Source organism: Vulpes lagopus, chromosome 3, assembly GCF_018345385.1.
Source record: "Vulpes lagopus strain Blue_001 chromosome 3, ASM1834538v1, whole genome shotgun sequence".
NCBI lineage: Eukaryota > Metazoa > Chordata > Mammalia > Carnivora > Canidae > Vulpes > Vulpes lagopus.
In genome coordinates this window covers 7,232,924-7,257,815 of record NC_054826.1, presented here as the reverse complement: position 1 = coordinate 7,257,815, position 24,892 = coordinate 7,232,924, and the positions used below count along the sequence as shown (strand labels likewise).

General features: G+C 33.9%; 1 protein-coding gene across 2 annotated transcripts in view; it reads left to right on the top strand.

Moving 5' to 3' along the window:
- Nucleotides 1-24,892, top strand: part of LOC121486358 (cadherin-10) — a 175,723-nt gene that overhangs the window by 142,492 nt on the left and 8,339 nt on the right. For both annotated transcript variants that reach the window (XM_041747222.1, XM_041747221.1), the window contains exons 6-10: nt 5,182-5,369; nt 6,930-7,183; nt 11,640-11,776; nt 17,186-17,307; nt 23,284-23,392. In XM_041747222.1, the coding sequence (XP_041603156.1) occupies nt 5,182-5,369; nt 6,930-7,183; nt 11,640-11,776; nt 17,186-17,307; nt 23,284-23,392 (810 nt within the window). The remainder of the gene's footprint in view (nt 1-5,181; nt 5,370-6,929; nt 7,184-11,639; nt 11,777-17,185; nt 17,308-23,283; nt 23,393-24,892) is intronic.

The window sequence follows — 24,892 nt, the reverse complement described above, 5'->3', positions numbered from 1 at the left end:
TATTATAAACCAAACACTCTAGATTCCTTTTGAAGGATACAGATATTTTATTTTAAAAACCAAGATCAATTAACGAGTTAAAAGGCGATCCGCTACTGTTATTTCTATTTTTATATCAAAAATATAATTAGATTTCTTATTTCAAATACAAATCATTACCTTCCTTCTGGCTTTTTGACACATTTGCGTGTTATGAAGCAAAAGTTATTCCATTTATTGTAAGTTTTGAATACCACATTGTATTCAAAATTATGGCTCTATCTCCACCAAAAGACTTGAGATATAGCTGATTATAGGGCTTGGTCAGAGAAAATATAAGATGAACTCATAACATTTTGTGATGCCAGGTATTAAGGAAGTACTCAAAAATAAAGTGATGGGTCGTCACCTGTCTGACTAAGTTGGTAGAGCATTTGACTCCTGATCTGTAGGTCATGAGTTCCAGCCCCATGCTAAGTGTAGAAATTAATTTTAAACAATGATGGAAGCATATTGAAAAGACATCATAAACAACCTAAAAGGTCACCCATTGATAAACCTATAAGAATTTGCGGAAAATGATATATTGGATATTTTTGGATTAGGATACATAGTATAAAACAAAACATCATTGAGTCCGTATTGATAAAAATATGTGAAAAGAATCAACAAAATAGAAAATCATCGTTAAAAAAATCACAGTAGGGGTGCCTGGGTGGCTCAGTGGCTGAATGTGTCTGCCTTCAGCTCAGGTCATGATCCTGGGGTCCTGGGATCGAGTCCCACATCGGGCTCCCTGCATGGAGCCTGCTTCTCCCTCTGCCTGTGTCTCTGCCTTTCTCTCTGTGTCTCTCATGAATAAATAAATAAATCACAGTATTAATTATTGCAGATAAGATCTCAGATCAATATTATAATCCATGTGCAGATTTTCTAGGAGAATCAGAATATTTGCATATCTTAAAGTATATCTCCCAAGATATGCATTAATTATTTTAAAAAATACTTATTAGTCATGGAGGAAACTGACAGAAATACCGTCTTAACCATGTGATCAAGACATATTAACATCTTATGCTCCATGATATATTTATATGATACACTGAGAAGAGATCACTTCTGTGTACTGTCAACAAAAATGCAAAACCTCAATCTAATCATGAGAAAATATAATATAGACCCAGACTGAAAGACATTTTACAGAGGAACTGATCAGTATTCCTTAAAAGTGTCAAGGTCATAGGTGTCAAGGTCATAGAAGACAAAGAAAGACTAAAAAATTCTCACAGATTGGAGAGAGTAAGAAAACATGACAACCGAATGCAAATTAGGATCTCTGCAAAGACTTTAATGAGAAAGCTGGTGAAATCCAAACAAGGTCTAGAACTAGTTAATAGTGAAGTGATTAAAATAGCATTTCCCCAAAACTAAACTTAATGTAAATGATGGTAAATCAAAAATTAAAAATGAACTTGCTGAATGTTATACAATTCGATGTGATGGATCTTGAATTTTAGTGCACACTATATAACCCCTGGGCTCTTGTCTGGTGTTGGTGTCAGGATTATACTGATCTCATGATGAGGTGGGGAAGAGGCCTCATTTACTTTACTCCAAAAGACTTTACATAAGAACAGAAAGCAGGGGCACCTGGGTGGCTCAGTAGTGGAATGTCTGCCTTGGCCCAGGGTTTCATCCCAGGGTCCTGGGATCGAGTCCCACATTGGGCTCCCTGCAGGGAGCCTGCTTCTCCCTCTGCCTGTGTCTCTGGCTCTCTCTGTGTGTCTCTCATGAATACATGAATAAAATTTTTAAAAAAGAAAAAAAGAACAGAAAATAAGGAATCTTTTGTTTTATGAATGTTCCTTCAAAATATTTGAGGTGCTAATATTTAGGAGGGTGGATCATTTAAATCATATAATATATTACATATTATATTATGTGTTAAATCATATTTTAAATCATGCTTTATTTCCTCTTTAGTAGCTTTGATATATTTTTAATTATCTTTAGGAATTTAGCACTCTAGCTAACTAGCTAATTTTATTGACTTACTAGTGTTCATAATACACTCTAATCGCTTAAGTCACTACATTTTCTCTAGTAGCATTTTAAAAAATAATTCTTGATATTTTTTGGTCTTTCTTTTTCATGAATCATTTCATCATATCTATTTATTTTGTGAGTCCTTTGAAAAAACTAACTTTTGACATTTTTATTCTCTTGTTCCTATATTTGTTTTCAACTTGATTACTTTCTGTTTTTATCGTAATTATTTACTTTTTTTTCTTTTATGGTTATTATGTCTTTCTTTCCTAGTTCTTATGTTTAATGCTTAGCTTATTAATTTCAGCTTGTCTTTTCTTTGTATAAAAACACATAAAGTTATAAGTATTCTTCTCTAAGTAGAATTTTTTTCTATGCCTCATGTTTTAATTTCCTTTCATTGATTTTTCAATTATTTTTAGATCTCTATATTTGTATATTTCTTGAACCATCAGTTACATAGAAATTACTTTTTTTCTTTTAACTTTTCATGAATATGAGTATTTGGGAGTGATCTTTTTCATATTAACCTCTGACTTAATTGTAGCATGATCAGAGAATTTAGTTGATACTGATTTGTTAAAATGTATTCAAAGATATCTAATAATTTGATTACTTATCAAATGGGATTCAAAGTTTCATGTCCACTTAAAAAAATCTGTATTCTCTAGAGTTTTGTGCAGATTTCATATACATATCAATCAAATAATTCATATTATTTGTATTTATTTTGTTAAATATTCCATATATTCCATGTTCTTGGGCTGGTTAATCATTACCTGAAAAAAAGGTATTATCGGGGCTATATTTCACATATACTCTCGATCTGAGAGTAAATAATCATGGTTGAAGATTTTAACAGAAAGAACTTCTAGAGACATTGCAAACTAAATAATGAAATTAAAAAAATTATCCTAACATCAATAATATGTGGCTTCAGTAGAGCAATGATATTCTTATTATATTTTATAAAGCTACCTCTACTACAGTGTAATAAATCAATTTATCCATTTATTTTGCTGCTATAAAATTTAATTTTTTAAAGAAAGTTCTTGTAGTAAATAGGTTGAGTTGGTGATGTCCTGTGATGGAAGTATAGTGAAATAGTGTTTTCAAGAGGAAGAGTCAGAGGTTGCCAGGCAAAGAGTTATGTGGAAAATCAAAATAAGAAAAACATATTGGAAAAACCTAAACCTAAAAAGAGACAGTATTGTGGAGAATATTAGTTAAGAGAAAGGATAATAAGACAGAGAAGCCAATTTATGGAAGGCCAGCTTATGTATGTTTTAAGAATAATGGGACCAATCAAAGAAGTTTGAAGCTCTGAATAATTATCCATAAGATCAATGTTCTGAAAAGGTAATAAAGAATATGATGAGTAGCTGTTGTGAGAAATATGTAGAATGAGTAGGATTAGTTTTTCAATAAGCCTATATTCATCAAGGTTATTGATGAAGCCTCTGAGGCAGTCATGTGAAGGAGGTGAGTGAGAGCCATCTGAACATGCAGGTAGAGAGCCAATAGTACAGTAGCCAAGCAATGAGTTGAGAGTTGCTTTCAATAATGTGTTACCAAAAATAGATGGAGAGGAAAATGTAAAAACAAACAAACAAAAAACAGTCTGAAACCAACTGGGGGTTACTGGAAGCCAAGTCTTACTGCTGTCTCCTGATGAAAAGACATCCCAAAGGAAACAGACAGAGGTGCCTGGGTTAGGTGGTTAGGGCTGCCATAACAGCCCTATTGAGTGGCTTTAACTACAGAAATTTGTTTTCTCACAGATTTTGAAGCTAAAAGTCCAAGATTGAGGCCCAAGACCAGCAGGGTTGGTTTCTTCTGAGGCCACTGGTTGGCTTCCAGATGGCTGTCTTCTCCCTGTGTCTTCACATGTGCTCTGTGCCTGTGTCCAGAACTCCTCTTCTTGTAAGGACACTGGCCATATTGGATTAGAGCCCACCCTAATGATCCCCTTTAACCTTAATTATCTCCTTATAGACCCTCTCTCCTAATGCAGCCACATTCTGTGGTACTGAATGGGGGATCGAGCGTCAATATGTGCATTTTGAGGAGCACAGCCTCCAAACACTTACCGTAATACTGTAACAGCACCATTTTCTCGAATCTGGTAAATTCCATTGTGATTATAAGAGGGTAGTGGGAGAAGACTTTTACGTGAGGGAAATACCACATGGAAAACAGAGAGAGATTTAGGAAATTGAGATTTAGACAGGAAAACTTTGAAAAGTCCAGTTTGGTGAAAATCTTTCATAGAAGTGACTAAAGGAAAATACATTGAGAAAGATACACTCAAGAAAGAGCGTAACTGGATAAGAGGTCTGGGCTTTCTTGTGTCTATTCAGGAGAATTCTGTGAGGTTTAGGAGCATGAAGGTGCTCCAATCAGAAGTGTGCTTCAGGTCGATTAATCTGTCAGTAATATGTAGTTTATGGTCAGATGCTAGAACATAAATCTCACTAGGAGAAGAGGTTGGTTCCCACTGGAAGCACAAGTAGGTGAGCTGGAGGCTTAGATAAATTCCTGTTTTGCACTGGAATAGAGGGGAGTTTGTCAGAATTGACACTGTGAACGGCCTCTTTGTATTTCTCCCACAGACCATCCTTTGTTTCTCCTGCCACAAAGAGAAAGAGGATTCCTCCCTACTAACAGCTGATTTCACAGAATTTTGTGACATTCGGTCCTTTAGCAGAAATAACCTAACAATAGTCAATAACTAAATACAACAGAGGGAAAAACAATTAAATATAAATTTTCACTGTATATTCTGGGATTCATGGTGCTTGTATGAACACGAGTACCTCTCTGCAGTCAAAGCTCATCTCTAGTAGTTATTTGTGCAAAAAAAAAAAAAAAGACAATGTGCTCATTTTCAAGCCAGAATTGTTAACACTCTTAGAGGCTGGTATTCACTATTTGTAATATGCACAGGCCCAAGCCCTCAAATTCCACTTTTTACATTTCTAGACCTTAATTTAGTCTTATCTGAATCATGTGTATTCAACTCATTAATCAGTCAACATTGGTGTAGAGTTCAAGATTTATAATATTTTCTCATACATAATTCACTTTGAATATTCTATTGAGAAATCTCTATCTCTCTCTCTATCTCTCTTTCTCCCTTTTCTATATTTTTTGCAGACACCATCCACCTTCGTGTTCTTGAGTCTTCCCCAGTTGGCACAGCCATTGGGAGCGTCAAAGCAACTGACGCTGACACTGGGAAAAATGCAGAAGTTGAATATCGAATTATTGATGGTGATGGGACTGATATGTTTGACATCATAACTGAGAAGGACACACAGGAAGGCATCATAACTGTGAAAAAGGTGCGTGGCATCGGTATAAATTCAGCAAATAAAAATTTCCTTACGTGCTATCCGCTCATGCATTAACCATTGAGAGACATCACTGTCAGTCCAAATGTGATTTATATTGTGCACAAGTATGAGAAACATCAGGCCAAAGATCTCCTCGGACATTTCGACCAAATGCTTTTGTTGCTTGAAACATGAAACCCGAGGTCTTAGAAAATTCAAAAGGTGAATTAATATACGTGTGACTCTATTTAGGAACCAGGTTATTAACCCTCCCCCAAAATAACATTGTTTTCTTAAGAAAAAGCAGTTAATAGCTAATAATGGCAATATATCATCACAGTTGGAGGCATAAAAAGTAGCATGGCATCTATCCAGATGTATGAAGCAATAATTAGAGTTGCTAATAAAAAGAGCATATTTTGGAAGATAATTTAATTGTTCACATTTTCCCTTCTGCTACATAAATTAAACTTTTCTGGTAACATATGCTCAGTGATACAGTTTAAAGGTAACTCATTTTTTTTTCTTGTAGTCAGTACCACCATTATAATAAAAAAGAAAATCAAGGCTCAATAAAACTTAGATCCTAATGACATGTCCTAAAAACATGAAGTAACCACTGAAGCACTGAGTAATCACAAAACTATCCAGAGATGCTGTTGCAAAGGCCAAGGTACACAACAAATGTTTTTAAATGGACAGTGACCAGCAAAGGAGGAAGCACCTTCTTTGTTGATTTTCATGACTGGAAAGTAATAGTAATGCAAATGGAATCTACACCTTATCAGATGAAAAAGGAAGGTGGAAGGAATCTGACTCAACAATGTCTTTTTTTTCCCTGTTAACAAAACATACCTTGGAGGCGTGAGAAGGGAGGAGCTTGACTTTACACTTGTTGATGGTCAAACTACATCGATGTTTACGTTCTCCTTTTTTCTTTCATAATGTAACCCAATGACTAATTTGCTATCAGAGTTTTTCTCTGTGCTCTTTACTCAAAGTCTTTCTTATCTTTTTATTTTTATTTATTTTTATTTTTTATTATTTTTTTTAAAGTCTTTCTTATCTTGCGTGTTTCATACAACTGTCGAAAGTTCTCTTAGTCTTCGAAATGTTGTAAAGTTGAGTTAGGCCCACACCATTAAACTGAATGGACAGGACCACAGCATAAATGTAAAAATATGACCAGATTTGTTGCTTACAAACATGAAGCAGTTGCCAGCACTTCCGCACACACCCAGGCACACATAAGCACACAATCTCTCAGCCCATTTTTTTTAATGAGTCACCACATTATAAGCTAGGTTTTAAGACCCTTTCTAATTTGTCCAAGATGTAAAAATCTAATCTTCCTGTGTTCTGAAGTATTACACATTGAGAACCTGAAAAGTAAAAATTGAACCCTGATAGGTACAGGTTATCTTATTATTTTTGATTCCTTTTAATTGTTTACACTTAATGAACAACTTAATAGAACTCAAAGGGGCTTTAAAAATCCCACTGTAACTTGAAAGGGACTTATAATCCAATTTCCCTCACTCTAATTTGATGATTTATTTACTTATACAGCCACTTGACTATGAGAGCCGAAGACTTTATACTCTGAAGGTTGAAGCAGAAAACACCCATGTGGATCCACGTTTTTATTACCTGGGACCATTTAAAGACACGACGATCGTAAAAATCTCTGTAGAAGATGTGGATGAACCACCTGTTTTTAGCAGATCCTCCTACCTGTTTGAAGTTCACGAAGATATTGAAGTGGGCACGATCATTGGTACTGTGATGGCAAGGGACCCAGATTCTACTTCTAGCCCCATTAGGTAATTATGCCTATGTTTGAGATGAAAGAAACGGAATTAGAATAAATAGAGAGATCATGAACATCTATTTATAGCATTTAATGCATCGAGATGTAGGAGTCTCTCTGTAAGGGGTACATAAACCTGATGAGCACAAGTGTTTAGATTGTCTCTGAATGTTTGGGGGCCGGGGCCTCTTAGCCTAAAACCTAGCTTGTATCATCTGTCTCTTCACCATATTTGTTGTTCTGACCTGGGTACAGATGAAGGGCACTGTGGCACCTGTGCGACAATGGAACCAAGTCTCGTTATTTGGGCTTTCAGTTGTCAAACACTATGTGAAGTTGAGAGCTGTAGTAGAAAGAATATAATTACAACAATGTTACAATGCAGTTATGTCACATTTTGGAAACTCCTTTAGACTACCACCAAAGAAAGGGAGGTTTTTTTTTTTTTTTGGCTTTATCCAAAAATACTTTTTTAAAAAACTAAAGCATTGTAGAAAGATCAGAGTAATTTCATTTTTTTTTTTTTGCTTCGCTTTGCTCTCTTAGGGCAGCCTAAAAACATAGGAGATGTAATAAAAGCATACACATGAGAAAGATTCAAAAGTTGTTTTTTTTTTCAAAAGTTTTTTATTGGCATTTGTTCTGTCCTTTTTAAAGTAATACAGATATTTATATTATACAGATATATAATATTGATTATCAAACTGACTATTCATTTTAAACCGTTAGTACATCATGAGTTTTGGATTTCATTCGCTTCCCTATTCTCAACAGGTTCATTTTCTCCCCCTTGCTCCCCATGGACAAGTCAAGTAAGCGTTTAAGGGATAGTCAACAATTTCCAAGCACACTCTTCTCTGATTCCGAAGTATACAACAGCAAAATGTCGAGAATCTCTAATTTTATATGCCATGGGACTCTGACTCGTTAAAGTTAAAAATTCTACAGGATCTGCCACATTTTCAAGTGAAGTCATATTTTATATATGAAAATTAGTATTTGATGTATATAATTTTATCTAAACATTTCTTTTTTGTTTTGTTTTTATGCTTTTTTTTTTAATTCCAGTGTAGTTAGCACACAGTGTTACGTGTTGCAGGTGAACAGAACAGTGATTCGACACGTCCAATATCCCTCAGTGCTCACCAAGACAAGCATGCTCGTAATCCCCTTCACTTCTATCACTCATTTCCTGACCACCTCCCCTCTGGGAACCCTCTGTTTTCTGTAGTTTAGAGTCTGTTTTTTTTTTTTTTTTTGGTTTATCTGTCTGTCTCTCTTTATTCTTTTTCTTTGTCCATTTGTTTTGTTCCTTAAATTTGACATATGAGTGAAATCATATGGTATTTGTCTTTCTCTGACTGGCGTATTTCACTTACCATTATATGCTCTGGGTCCATCTATGTCCTTTCAGATTACCTTTTCTTATTTTCACAGAGAGCATCACAGGTTACATACATGGTAATCATGTGGAGTTCCCAGCTGCCAGTGTGACTTCCCCATAATTGCCTCTTCCTCAGTCCATTTGTCTTCATTGAAATTGCTGTATTGCTTGGGTATTTTTTTCCTTTCAAGCTTTTATATAACCAATATACATGTTTAATTTTACCTATTCAGTACTTTCCAAGCATTTTCTTGGCATAGCTCTCCTAAGTGACCTCAACAGGCTATGTTCTGTGTTACCGGTTTTAAAGTGGCTTTTTTAAAATGAAATATAATATTTTTAAAAAGAGTTCCATTTAAATCCAGTGTTTTTTAAAGTGGCAGTATAAAGATATTCTCCACACAATGTAATAGATTTTGCATCCTCTTATACACTGATGGTTATTATAGGTCAAAATATGCCTGTAGAATTTTTAAGCAAAAATAAAATATTTAATCAAGCCTAAGGAAAGAATCCATTTATGTATACTATATGGTAACAGAATTAATGATGTTATTGCTTATTAATAGCAAAATCTATGCTGTAAGAGTTTCATAGGATTGAATTTACGCTAACTTGATGTAGAAAATGCAATTGAATGTTTTTGGATGTTAATATTGATAGGTCATACAGGTTTTATACATATATGTTTATATATATGCTTATATATATAAAATCAGAAATAAAATACCTTTACTATTTATGAAATAGATAATACTGGACATATTATAAATTGTTTAGGTCATATTATGGTTGTTAATGCAATAATCAAAGGGATTTACTTAAATGTTCTGAAAATGATTTTAAAAAGGAGAATGAAAATTAGCAAAAATTATTTGCCAATAGAAAATTGGAAAACATAATTATATAATGTTTGAAAGAGAACCAGGATCTCTCTATCTTTGAGATAATTTTACATAATCCTCTAAATTTTGTCATTAGCTTTTAAACCAATAAAATAAATTTCTTTTATAAGAAATTTATAAATTTTATTCTTTTATAAAAATTTTATAAATTTTTATTTCTTTTATAAGAAATAAAACAAGAGACACATAAAATGATTTGACAAGCCCAATAGTGATTTATATTGATTTGCATATTGCAATTTCATGTCATATTTCTATAAAAATAAGGAAACTTATTTGCCAAAATGCCAAAGAATTTAATTATTCTTTTTTCCATTTAACAAATATTTGTGGATCCCCTATCAGATAGTAATGTATTTCTCAAGGAGTTCTCAGTCTATAAAGGAAGAAGATTCAGTATGAGACAAGTGCCTATCACATTTCAAGAATGATGCTTGGGTCTTTTCGGGTTTGATTTCCTTTTTGAGATGTTTCCTTTTTGATGTTGAAATGAATTCGTAATACAATGTAGTAAATGATACCTTTCAATATTGTATTTAGTGATGAATGGTACAAGTACCTTAGGATGGAAGGGGATAAATAAGCTTCTACTTTAGTTAATCATGGAACACGCGGGTGGAGGAGGTAAAATTTACATTGAGTCTTTCAGTAGTAAAGGAATTTTGTCAACTTGAGACAGAATTTGTGAATTATTCCAGATACAGAGATTCAATGTTTTGCAAATGTATGTGTGAATGGTAAGATATGTGGTTTGAATGCAAAACTGCATTCATATTGTGTTAATAGAGAGGGCTAGAGCTTATTAAGGAGATTTGTTAATTACTGATCTGTTCCATTAACAACTGATTTAAAATGAAAATCTAAAATAAGCAGTCCTCCAAAGTAAAATCATATTAGCTGTACTGACAGCTTAAGTTGTTCTTTTCATGAAATTTATTCAAAACCCATCATAAGGATTGTTGGTTTCAACTGATTTTTGGAAATATCATACAGATTTGGAACATTAAAAGAGACAAGAGTTTTAGGGCTCCTTAAAATTTATTTTGTATTATTACTTACAAAACACAATTTAAAAATAATGTTTCATAGAATTTTCCTTCAAATAAATGAAGGTTGTGGCTTAGGAAAAGATAAGCCATTACTGCATGTTACTCCTGGACCTGTCATCTTTGTTTTGCTTTGTTTATTCTTTTCAATATGGAGCATTAAATATAACTTGAGGATTATGCTTGCTTACTCAGGAACTATAAAGCATTTGTAAGCCACCAGGTCTGTGAAATGGCAGGTAGTGATGAGGGGCATAACTATCTTAAACCTTGCTTGACAATTCCCCCAAATAATCCAAATAATGAGATTTATTCCAACTAGAGCAACCTGATGGATCAACCCAGTGTTAGGCTTTAGAGTGATCCCCCAACAAATGCCTTTAATCAATTTGCAGCATAATTTGTTGTCTATACATATGTTAAGACTTTTCTTTTTTCCCCCTGAGACTTTATTTGGTACAAATGTATAAAAATTCCTATCCTAAACTTTTCTGTTTTAAAACATCTCTAGTTAATATGTATACATTTTTTAATGGTACATGTGTTTAACAAACTGAAGCTCCATGGGTATATGCCATGGAGTCACTAAACATCATCATACATTGATCATCCACTACTATGATGAACTAATGTCTCCAATTTCAGCACTAAGAAAACGACTCTGCTTCGGGGAATGCTTTTTTGCATTCAATCCTTACAGTAACTCCTTAACAGTATTTTCAACTACTAGGTCAAGTTGTTGGTAATGTAACCACCTGTAATGCCAACTATTTTGTGGAAAACAAAACCAAAAAAAAAAAAAAAACAAAAAACAACAGCTTCCCAGCAGCTAGTCAAATATGACAATAGATAGTGATTTAATAAAATGACTATTCAGAAGGTCAGCATTTTGAATGTTGAACAAAGTGCTAGCTCATGCCTTGGGAAGAGGAGGAAGGTAAAGATGTCAGGGGTGGGGGTTCTGTATGTGTGCATGTGTGTGTGATAAATCAATGAAACAATCCTCATTCTACATCAGTACTATGTGCTTTTATGAAATTATTATATGGTTACTGTGCGTGTGTTTGCATCACACCATTTTCTCCTACAAACCAGTAATATTGCCATGTTTTTCTCCTTGCTTTCAATGTTCAGATTTTCCTTGGATCGCCATACCGACCTTGACAGGATCTTTAACATACATTCTGGAAACGGATCCCTTTACACATCAAAGCCACTTGACCGTGAACTATCTCAATGGCACAATCTTACTGTTATAGCTGCTGAAATCAGTAAGATGAATTTCATGTTTATAATACTTAACATATAATTATTATTAAAAATAATTTCTTCTCATTATACACATGAACTGTAATTTTAACTTAAGTTTTTAAAAGGCTTCAGAGTAATGCTACTCTATATATTAACTAACTGGAATTTAAAAAGGAGGGCGGGGGGTGGGGGTGAATGGGTGACGGGCACTGGGGGGCACTTGACAGGATGAGCACTGGGTGTTATTCTGTATGTTGGTAAATTGAACACCAATAAAAAATAAAGTTATTTAAATAAATAAATAAATAAATAAATAAATAAATAAATAAAATAAAAAATAAACTAAAATAAAATCTTGAACAAAAAAAAGAATAAAATATTGATTTCAAGCAAAAAAAAATGACTTCTCAACACCTATACTTCAGTAGTTTCTGTATATATTGAAGGGATAGTTATAGGTATCCCAAATCAATATTTAATATTGACTAATAAAAATCGTCTAGAATTGGGCAATAAAGATATCCTCTTTTGGGGAAACTACATACACTAGATTGATTACATGGGCACTATAAATTAACATCAATGCTAAATGCTGGGTGTGTGCCATTTAACAACAGACACGTAGGTAGTATTATTCCTTTTTTCAGATTAGGAAACCAAGGTATTGGTGACAATAGCGAATATTAAGCACTCTTAATAATGTGCCAGGGATTAGTCTAAGAATTTCATATTAATTTTCTTACTAATATTTCTATTGACTTTATTTAACAGAGAAGGAATTAAGGCTCCAAAGGGTTTTGGTAACTTGCCCAAAGTCACAATGCCGGAAGTAGTAAAACTGAGATTTAAAGCTAGTCGTTCTATTTCTAGATCCAGTACTTAATTCAACACTTAATTTATAAAATCCCATCCAAGGAATAACAGGCAGAACCAGGCTTCAAATCAAATCTGTCTCTAATTGCAAAGGTTACTGCCCAGTCGCAGGACTTGCCACATAATTTGTGGAGCCCATTATGAAATAGAAATGTCAGACCTCTTGGTAGAAAATGACTCAGACATTTAACATGGCAACCACAGAGCCTGCAAATAAGCATGAGGCCCTCCTCACGGTGAGGCTTTGTACAATTGCACATGCCTCTGAAGCCCCTTTGTCCACGCATGCAAACCTGTCCGTGGTTTCTAATTCCTGTTCTGTGATTTACTGGTGTAAAGCAACTCTTGAACTATTTTTTAAAAGAAGCATTAATAGGGACTGAATCATGGTGCAAAACTAAGCCCATACATTCCAGACCTGAGGTACTAGGCTGAATCGACCAACGCACATCAAGGTCAACTTATTTGAAGCCACCATTCCAGCATTGGGAAAGCAGGACGATGAGGCCAAGTCACCAAAAGTCTCAGAAGGATGGAACTAAGCTGAGCAGATCATTAACAACGAATTCAAAGATTTCACTTTCTCCTTAAATCTGGCTCTAAAATACAGATTACCTCCACCACCCATATGACCCAGTTTTTTCCGTCGTGAGATATAAATGGCCGTGCCTTTTAAGGCCAACTGAAGAGTTGTGTTTTGTTTTTTGTTTTTTCGTTTTTCTTTTAAGAAAAGCTTTTATTTCTATTATCTATCTCCATATCACCACAGTTAGATATGCCCGACAGGGTCCAATCTGATCATTCCAGAATCATGGTTGTTTGTGCTCTCTGCGTGATTCAAGATCCTAATTCAAGCCTAATGAGTTAGGAATTGCATTTTCCATTTCAGAGACTTTGAGAAATTTAAGTTCTAAAGCTAGTTGAAGTAATTACAATTCTGTAAAAAGCTAAGCCAATTACGTTCTTCTTTTTAAGAACTAAACCTATTTTTTGCCCTTAAGTGAAATCAATTTATGGAGTAACTGCTGGAAATGCCTACCTGCCAAGCCACAAGCAGTCAGAGGCCCATTATGTTGTTCTGGGTATTAAATGGATAAGGGAGAGAGGGAAACAGCATATAGGAAATTGTTTTTACTAGATTTTAAGCACTGGGTTTGTGGTGAGCATGCATTACGCCAAGCCCTAAGCGGGGCAGAAGGATGTTTAAATGGACTTCTTACCAATGCGTTTTCAAGCCCTGCCTCTAACAGTTTAATTCTACATTCCACAGCAGTATTTCACATCATACGGCAAGTGCCACCTCAGGTAATTATTTAGTGCATTATACCATGAAATAACTTCTCTTTTTCTTCTTCAAAAATATTTTTTAAATGCCATTTGAAGAATACAAAATCTAAAATTAAGGTCACAATTGGATTGTAGAAATCCGTTGTAGAAACTAATGAGTTCCTCTCACCACATCTGAAAACTTTACTATGATCATTGCATTACATCCTGGGAACGGGAGAGCAAAGTTTATGGCCAAAGAGCTCCATTACCTACACATAGTTCCTTGATAGTGGAAATTCTTGGCCTTCGCAGGTAGAAGAGACGCATCTTCCTAAAAGGCTTGGATTTCTAGATAGTGATTGAAGCTCTCCATTTCTTGGATATGGGAAGGCCTGTGTAGATGTAGGAACGCTTTCACATGATAAGATCCCTTATTGCTGATACATTCTTGCTATTAGTAGAGTGTGCTTGCATGGCTCTGAGAGAATCAGGTGGTGAATATGCCACCTACCGTGATGCCTCTTGCAATGCCTTATGGTTTCACTTGTGCATAAGCTGCAGCATCTACCAGTAAAAAGATTCTTGTAAGCGCTGTTGTTTGAATAGGTGACGCTAGGCCCGGTGTTTTGCAAACCCATTTATCCTTGTGGATTTAGCTTTTGATTTGAAGAGGCTTGAGTTATCTGTAAAGAAGCTGAGGAATCTTCCTCTTGTGTCAGGGAAAGGCCTGACTGCAGTTTTTTAGATCCGAAATTGTTCCGCCTCTCCCGGCTTCTGTGGCATAGTTAGAAAGTGAAGTGCTACCAACGAGAGTTATTTTTATGTCCAGACTCTACATTGAGACAAAATATTTTGCTTAGGCCCACTAACTATATAAGGAGATGCAAAGAGCTGATTCTAGGAAATATGGAAGGATCTTACCGTTCTGGAGAATCTTCCTCTTGTGTCAAGGAAAGGACTGACTGTAGTTTTTTTAAATCTGAAATTGTTCTGCTTCCCTTGGCCTCTGTGGCATACTTAGAAAGTGAAGTGCTACCAACGAGAGTTATTTTTATGTCCAGACTCTACATTGAGAGAAAATATTTTGCTTATGTCTGCTAACTATATAAGGAGATGAAAAGCACATCCTAGGAAATATGCAAGAATCATACCATTCACACCCATAGCAACTGTGCAGCTCTAGGTAGGTTGTGGGTTCATTTGTAGGTGAACCCCATGTCGGTGAACTCTGGCTATTTGTAAATGGTTTTAGGACTAGGGGAGGTAGGAAAAGACTGGGATATAATTTTTTCTTCCTTTTTTTTTCCTTTCTCCACTTCTCCCCAAATATAGTTCTCTTCAGATCTGTATGAATGGTAGGGAAACTAATTAATATATTTTTATTGTGCAGTAAAAGAGCATAAGCTCTCAAGTAATGTAAGAAAATGCAAAAGGTGTCAGTGACAATAAAGATACCTCAGTAATAATAGCTGACATGTATTACGTGCTAATACACGCTAATAATTTGATAATAGTTTTTGATAGTTTTATACATTAACTTACCTAATTTTTCAAATAACGCCATAGGTTAGAAGTTCTAGTTTGATTTATATTGAGTAAATTAAGCCATTAGAGAGGTGGAGTAAATTGGCTGAGGGGCGCACAAGGAGTGAGTGGTGAATCTGGGAATCCAAGCATCTCTGTTCTGCTCCAGGGTCTGAACTCTTCAACCCATACTAAGAAATGAACAATAGGCCGCAATCCATTAGCAAATGTGAAATCAGAACCTGGGAGAGGAACGCATGTGGGTGAAAAAGACTAAGAATGGAAAGGGGTGTTAAATAAAGGGTGTCTTTTAAAGTTTCTCTTGAAAAAAGGAAGGCAGAAAGTACACTTCACATGGATTTAGAATTATGTCTGCCTCCCTTCGTAGGACTTCAACCTTGTAAGCCCATTTATCCTTGTGGATTTAGTTTTTACCCTGATGAGTAATCAGTTCTTACACAGTATTTTTAAAAGTGCTGATCTCATTATTTTAGTAACATTATAATTACATGGAGAGAAAAGAGGAGAAATAAATTCTTTTGAATAGTAATATACTCCCTATCTGTGTATAACAATACTTTTTACCCTTGTATTTGAAAATTACATGGGTAAAATTAGAAAGTCGTTAAATTTCACAAGGGTAACTGATACTATCCATAACCCATGTTAGTAAAGGCCATTTAGTAAGATTGCTATTGTCCCTCACCTCATCTGTTATTTTGTTTTGTTCTGTTTTGCTTTGTTTTTAGCTAATTACCTCCTTTCTCTTTTGCTGTTGATCTTCAGTTTGATTTTGCTGAAGTCGACACAAAAATTGAACTATATCCAAAGACTCAGATTTTGATATCACAAAGGCTGATAAATATAACCTGAATTTAAGATGTCAAAACACTCTCAGATATCAATAATAGTGTGTAGAAAAGCCCATTGTGGAGATACTGTAATTACGATTAATACAAGGTTGTTACCCAAGACTAAGCTAAATAGACATTTATATTTTAAATTTCCATTTACAAATCAAAACAATTCTTAATGCATATTTTTATGTGAAAACTTTGATACTCTTGATTTAAGTATTTGTAGCAAACAAAAAATCCTGATCATTATACTATATGTTGCTATTGAGCTACTTTTGTTATACAAAATTGAGCCTGGATTGTTGACAAGGTACCAATAACAATTACTGAAACATTCAAAGCCTTATATTTTACTGTAAATTTCCACCCAACTTGTAAAATTAGTAGCTATATACTAAAATTTCCATAAAGAGAGTTCAGAGTAGCTGTTGGAATATTTTTCGTGATTAAGGTAGTCAGAAGGATAAGTTGTAATATAACAACTACCACTTAGGAGCTAATGACCGTGGGCAAGTTAGTAGTTTATTTAAAATTATTTCTTTATCCACAAACTTAGTAAAAAAAAATATAATACTGTTTGACAAAGATTTAATAAATATTTGTTCATTTTCTCATGTTTAGACGGTAAGGACACAAATACAATATGAACTCAATTACACTGGATTGTGCTTTTATAAAGATTTTCCAAAATAATAGTAGTTCTCTAGAGGCCAATAATAACTGAATTTATGACTACTTAATTAGGCTCTGTAGTAATTTTCTTTATTGTATTTGCTCATTATGTTGGTAGAATGAACACGATGCTTATTTTTATGTGAGCACTTAATATCCACAAGATGCTTACATAAATTAACTCTGGTACACAAATGTGTCTTCCTAAACGAATTTTTCCTTTCCCTTTTCTAGACAATCCCAAAGAGATGACTCGTGTGGCTGTTTTTGTGAGGATTTTGGATGTTAATGACAATGCCCCACAATTTGCTGTGTTCTATGACACTTTTGTATGTGAAAATGCCAGACCAGGGCAGGTGAGCACCCACAGGACTTAAAAGCTTCGGAAGATTCTAACGGCTTATTCAATGTTTTCTTTTCCCAGGCTTAAGAAGGATGAGTAAACAGAGATAAAAAATACTCCTAAAAAACATACTCCTTTAAGTCCCAGTAATATAATTAAAAAAAAAAAAAAACAGATTTTTTTTAGGGTTGGAAAATGTTCTAAGTGACACTATAGCAAGTTTCACATTTCTTTTGTGAAGCTCTGAAGAAAATATAAGATGTTATTGTTGCCACCAAAGTTAAGGAGTAAGAAGAAAAAGCTTTCACTGTTTACATTTTCGCAAACAAAAAGAGGGGGAAAAAACAAACCCTCTGCTGTTTCTTCAGGTAAATATTGAGAACCCCTAGAAGAGATGGGAGATGGAATTTAGGAGAAACACAGACACAGATACATGGGATCAGCGAAACGTGGCATCAATATTCCAATGTATGCAAATGATTGCAAAGCAGGGCCTGCAAGATTCACTCGTAGATTTACACTTATATTTATCATCATAGCGACACTTAGGGTGCTTAATGACTTCGTTTTCGTCCTTTGAAACCTTCTTCCTACATGAGCTTTGTTTATAACTCTTTAAGTCTTTTCCTCAGTGGACTCATTTTGTTGTTTGAAAAGCTCCAGTGTATATGGCTGAAAGAAATGCTCTTAATTGGTTTGAGTGCTATCTTCACAGAAGGAAGCTGCATGTTATAAATAATAATTGGGAATCAAATGTGTTTTATTAAAGAAAGAGGAGCCATCACAAGACTGTATTGTGTTTTGACATCACTTGATGCTCTTTATAAACATCAATGTCATTGTTACATTTTTATGCAAATTACGTTGTGGAATAACACAAATTCTTCCTTCTGAAGATTCTAACAGGAATTCAATAGCCTGTCTATTGTTTGAAATGGTGAAATTGCTGCAATTGGATTCATTTTTTTTATTCGAAAATGTTATAGAAATGTTTCATTTGGAATATTTAAATGACAATGCTACTTCCGACCTACTTCTTAATGAAACAGTGTTTGCCCTGAAAATACCGTTCCAAATAGTCCTCTGCTTGGCAGGCTCAGCATGATATAAGTTGAAGGCTTTCTCTAAGAGATAAATTACCCACTTTACAACTGCCGCATGCATTGCGTCCTCTATAGTTATTCTATTTGATTTTCAAGAGATATCTTTTCAAAGCATTTGAGTCATTTTAAATACTGACTTCTGAATGTATTCAAAATATACAAAACAAGGTATTTTTTTCTTATGCCTCTTTAAAAAAAAAGAATCTGGTTCAGTAACTATATTTTTTGGACTTAAAAAACAGTTGGCATATTGAAGAAAAATGACAAAATCAAAGACAATTCTAATCTAAAAAGTAACCTATTTTGACAAATTGATAGGAATAACATGATTAATAATTTTCATCTAATTGGCTGAATGTGCAATAGTTTCCAATAGAAGTTATTTTTAATAAGATCAGTTTGTTCAATGTCATTTGGTCTCAGAGGCCGATAAATGGTTGCTTAAACTAAACTGTTCTGCAGTGGTGGAGTTCTAGGTTACAATAGCCTAGCAGATGGTTATGTGCAAAACCAAGGTGGTTATGCGGAAAAAGACTTTCCCTTTAACTTCCTTCACATTACTGTTAACTCTGTCTCCCCCCCTTCTAAGGCAATAAGAGCTTGTTAGGACTTCTGGGGGTACTTTGGTTATTTATAGAGTATTTCAACCCACTCAATTGTCCTCTGAATTAGGTACTGTTTAAAAGTAGCACTTTGAACAACAACATAGGAAATAATTCCATTTATTTTGTGTGTGGACAAAATGAGAAGACAGATAAAGTTAATTGCCATCTTCTCTTTCTTTTCTGCCTATTTCATGCTCTAAGGATAGGAGACTTTCCCCCTTGGAAAAGATGCAACTTAAAATTGATGTAAATTAACAGTCCCCTCTTGTGCCTGAACTAGGCTACTTGACTCTCCATCCTTTCCATCTCGGAAAGAGTCCCTTGGGAAAGGAGAGGAGAGAAGACTGGCTGTTATATTTTTCTTTCGTTTTCCCTCATGCATACCACATTCCTTCAGTCAACAAAATATATTTTAATAATTTTTAATCTTTATGGAAGGAAGTAGCATTTCAGTCTCACACGTTTCACAGAGAGTCTCCCCAGGGAGGAGTGCTGCTTGTTATTTGCCCAAGGTAGTATCTAAGCTCTAGGCCTTTGTCAAACCTCAAATATCCTATTACATATTTCCACAGAACACTGTTTAGTTACTTACCTAACTACACTTTTTCCTACTGAAAAAGTGAAAACATTACAACTTAGTGACCGGTGTTCTTATTTAAATATCTTAAAATCCATGTGTCACACATTCCCCACAAAATCCCACATTCTATTATGGCATGATCACTGAAAAAGCCCTCAAGTTGATTTGATGTTATTTTAGAATAGCCTAGTAAAAATACAAACCGATTATATAATCTCTAAGGAGATGAAATATAAATGACTTATCTGTGTCTATTCTTCATATGCTCAAAATGAATACCGGACATTCTTCATATGCTCAAATTGAATATGGGACATCAGAATGAATACTGGACATCAAAAAGTGTTTTTTTCCCCATAATTGTGGTAACCTGTTTTATGGGAAATGGGTCAAAATGAACTTGTCTCCAGTAGAAATAAAATAGCTAGTGTTCATATGTAGAGACAGGGGAGATGTTTTTACCTCCTTCTTGTTGCCAACTTCTGATTTCTATTTTAACACGTACTTCCATGTATAGGGTACATATACATATGGATATGGATACATCCATATATGGATATATAAACTGTAATAACTTCTTACAGATATAGGTAATGATGTAGCCATTACATTCTCTGAAATTGTTCTGGTTTATAAAAATAAACTGAAATTAAAATCTATAATCACAATTGAAAATGCATGTTTATTATGGGATAATTACATCTCCTATTTTATTTTATTTTATTTTATTTTTAAAGATTTTATGTATTTATTTATGAGAGACACACACACACACACACACAGAGGCAGAGACATAGACAGAGGGAGAAGCAGGCTCCATGCAGGGAGCCCGACCTGGGACTGGATCCTGGATCCCAGGATCACTCCCTCAACCACTGAGCCACCCAGTCATCGCTCATTTCCTGTTTTCAAAAACTATTACCTCTACATTTAAATTTCTACAATTTTGTGTCTATATGTGTGCTAACATATAAATCTTAATGGTAAAAATATATAAACATAGAAGTCTTATTAAGTCTAATATCTTTCTTGATGTTTCATTTATGTCATTTTTAACCTTCAACTTATAAATCATTATTTAAAAATAAAATCTTTTAGACTTCTCAAAAACAAGTCAGTTGAGAAATGATTTTATAATTTCATTGGTACCTCTTAAGGGTATTAGTTAATACTTTTTATACAATTTTCTATTTTGTATAATTTTTGGTTTTGTATTGGCTAAATAAGCCATTAGCAATAAATCTTTGCTTTCTATATGATCTTAAATTACCACTAAAATTTCATTAGTCACAGTTTAAATAATTTTTTCAGTTGCTTGTTCCTAGATGATAAACACTTAACCTTTGTATGATCCAATATTATTTCTTGTATCATTTTGAAATAAGTGGTTAGGGTTATAATTAAATTGAGAGTAGCTAAAATTTGCCACACTCTTATTTTATAAGGTTATTTAAAAGATAACTAAATATAGAAAAGTTAAAATAATTTCTTAATTTTTTATAATTATATAATATTTTAAATTTGAAATCTCTTTTTATATCAACAAAATATCGAAAAAAAATATTTTCATTGAATATTGACACCAGGGGTGCCTTAGTGGTGCAGTCAGTTAAGTGCCTGGCTTCAGCTCAGGTTATGATCCCAGGGTCCTGGGATGGAGTTCCTGCATTGGGTTCCCTACTCAGTAGAGAGTCTGCTTCTCCCTCTATTCCCTCCCCTCTGCTTGTGATCTCTCTCTTTCTCATGTTCTCTTTCTCTCAAATATATAAACAAAATCTTAAAAAAAAACAAATATTGACCCCATGTTAAATAAGCCAATGCAGTTAAACACATTCCTTTTAGTTAAGCATAAATTTGACCATTTATATAGGTATTAATACATAAATTTAAAAACTTCTGAAGCTCTCTTGCAAAATTAAGATATGCAAAACATTATGTAAAATGTTATACATATAAGTTAAGGACAAAATGGATATATATGCAAATAAGTACACAACTCTATGATACATATAAATTTGTATAATATTAATCATTATGCTCAAAGAAGTGATCTGCTTATAGTAAAAGATGTTACATTTTCTGCCTTGTTACCAGATAACTTCTTATATTGTCTCTTATCCTAAAATAAATCAGAGATGATCTTTATAAAATAACCTTTTCCCATACATATATTGCATTTAAAAACTGTAGTTTTATGGACAATGCAAATAAGGTGAACCATTATTATTAAAGGAGATCATAATGTTTAAGTCTTCCCTTTAAAAAGTTGTGCTTATCTATAAAATCTCTCCATTCTTTGATAGTTTTCACTTTTGATAAAAGGAAAGCCATAATCACAGTAGTTTTCTAAATTTTCCCTCCATTAGATAAACTTTTCCAGATAAATGTTTAGATATATATGAAATAATCTAGTCTTTTCAAATGTTATATCTAAATTAATAAAACTGTAAAAATATAATATTGTTACTTATGATGTTGAAGAAATGGATAATATATAGGAGATATTGAGAAGAAAGGAGAGCAAGAAACAGAGACAGAAAGAAGCAGAGGGAGGGAGAGAGGTAGGGATATTGTTAAAGTCAAAGTATTTTGTTTGTTTATTGAGCAGTATAAAAGATTTTATTTTTAAATAATGATTTATAAGTTGAAGGTTAAAAATGACATAAATGAAACAACATCAAGAAAGATATTAGACTTAATAAGACTTCTATGTTTATATATTTTTACCATTAAGATTTATATGTTAGCACACATATAGACACAAAATTGTAGAAATTTAAACGTAGAGGTAATGGTTTTTGAAAACAGGAAATGAGGGATGACTGGGTGGCTCAGCGGTTGAGGGAGTGATCCTGGGATCCGGGATCCAATCCCACGTCGGACTCCCTGCATGGAGCCTGCTTCTCCCTCTGTCTATGTCTCTGCCTCTGTGTGTGTCTCTCATAAATATATAAATAAAATCGTTAAAAATAAAGTAAAATAAATGTAATTATCTCATAATAAATATGCATTTTCAATTGTGATTACAAATTATAATTTCAATTTATTTTTATAAACCAGAACAATTTCAGAGAACATAATGGCCACATCATTACCTATATCTGTAAGAAGTTATTACAGTTTATATATCCATATATGGATGTATCCATATCCATATGTATATGTACCCTATACATGGAAGTACGTGTTAAAATAGAAATCAGAAGTTGGCAACAAGAAGGAGGTAAAAACATCTCCCCTGTCTCTACATATGAACACTAGCTATTTTATTTCTACTGGAGACAAGTTCATTTTGACTCATTTCCCATAAAACAGGTTACCACAATTATGGGGGAAAAAATGTATCAATTCAGGAGCACCTGAGTGGCTTAGTCAATTGGGAGTCTTCCTTGTGCTCAGGTCATGATCCTGGAATCCTGGGATAGAGCCTAGGTCAGGCTCCCTGCTCAGAGGGACGTCTGCTTCTGCTTTGCCCCCATCCTGCTTCTGCTCTCTCACATTCTCTTTCTCTCTTAAATAAATAAATCTTTTTAAAAATCAAAGAAATAATAAAAGAGGTGGAACAACTCAAAGATACATGCACAAGGAGGAAAATCAACTGCTTTAAATTTAGGCAAAATTGAATCTTAAAAAATTACATATTGTAAAGCCGATTATACTCATGGAAGCCTGATACACACGCTCTTTTCTCTCTTCTGCAGCTAATACAGACTATAAGTGCAGTAGACAAGGATGACCCTTTAGGTGGACAGAAATTTTTCTTCAGTTTAGCTGCTGTCAATCCAAACTTCACAGTCCAGGATAATGAAGGTAAATTTTAGAACATCATCATTATGATTTAATGTGACGTTAACAAGAGCTTTTCCCCCAAGCAACAATTACCATTTGTATGGTGTATTAATGTATTGATCTGTGTCACAAAATGTTGTTTTCATCAGATATTAATGAGATATTAATTTCTTGCTTGGCAGTGTTCATTCTCTTAAATTTCAAAATAATAGATACTTGAGAGACGTTTCAAATGTGAATACTAATGAAAAGATTGAATCGTGAAAACATTGGAAAGGCTGGAAATAATCAGACAACGGGGTAGAGAAATGAATAATTCAGTGAGCCCTTGTGCAAATTTCAGTGAGATTTAGCAGCAACAGATTCACCAAAACCAAAAATGCATGGGATATGGGTTAGAAGAAATAGAAGTATTAGCCTGTGACAGGTTTAAGTGCAGAAGCAGTTGCAAGGGCAAGATACACTATCTTCCGGGCAATATGTGAATTTTATAATGTCTCTGTGATAAACAACAACAACAACAACAACAACATTGTATATGTCTTGCATTCCCAAAAAGGACAAAAAAATTTAGAGGAAATAATATGAAAACGGTTACTATTCTAAAAAAAATTGAACAACTTAATTCTTAAAAAAATATGGTCATTATTGTAGGCTAAACAAAAGTGTGTAGTTAGAGCTCATTTCCGCTTCATAAATTTATGTTAAATTAATTATATCAGCTGATCTTCCTTAAAAAGACATACTTGTCTTAGAGTCAGTGTAGATATAGTTATTCTTAAATGTAATAGCTACACTGGCATGTTTAAAATACTTTCATAACAATATGTATATGCTGGCAGAGCCAGATTGCTCTATGGCCTCTAAGTCGCCTTCAAAATATCAGAAAGAAGGTTCAGATGATGGATAGTTTTACATTAACCCAATTGTTATTTGAAGTATTTGATATCTCAGAAACTGCACAAAACAGTGGAAGAGAGGGCATCCACTGGTAACATCTGTTTACCAAATTGTACTGTCTGAAATATCTGTTTTCCATCCCTCTGAACATCTAAGATAATTGTGATGGGAGAAATTAGCATAGAATTGGCAGATAGAAAAAAGATTAAAAAAAAAAAAAAAGAATTGACAGATAGGATACAAGATGTCCAGTTTCACAAGAATATCAGCAAAACAACACCCATCATTTTATTTGCTGAATCTGGGATCCTAAATACAGAACTTAGATTGGGCATCCCAAGTTCTGAATGGTCGATATTACACCTCTTTCTAAGTGTATTTTAATTTGTTTTATGTTTCTATTAAACTGAGCTGTGGATCCCAACAAACCGCCTCACAATTTTGAAAGGTAATAGAGACTTGAAGTAGTCTTATCACAGCATTTCCCATTTAGGTAAACACCTCAAAGCTAATCTTATTTAATTTTTGACAAGTGGTGCCATCTTCCTATATTCAGAAAGGTTCTTGATCTTCTATGAGTTACTCAAAGCAAGAGTTGAAGCCATATGAATATTAATCTGA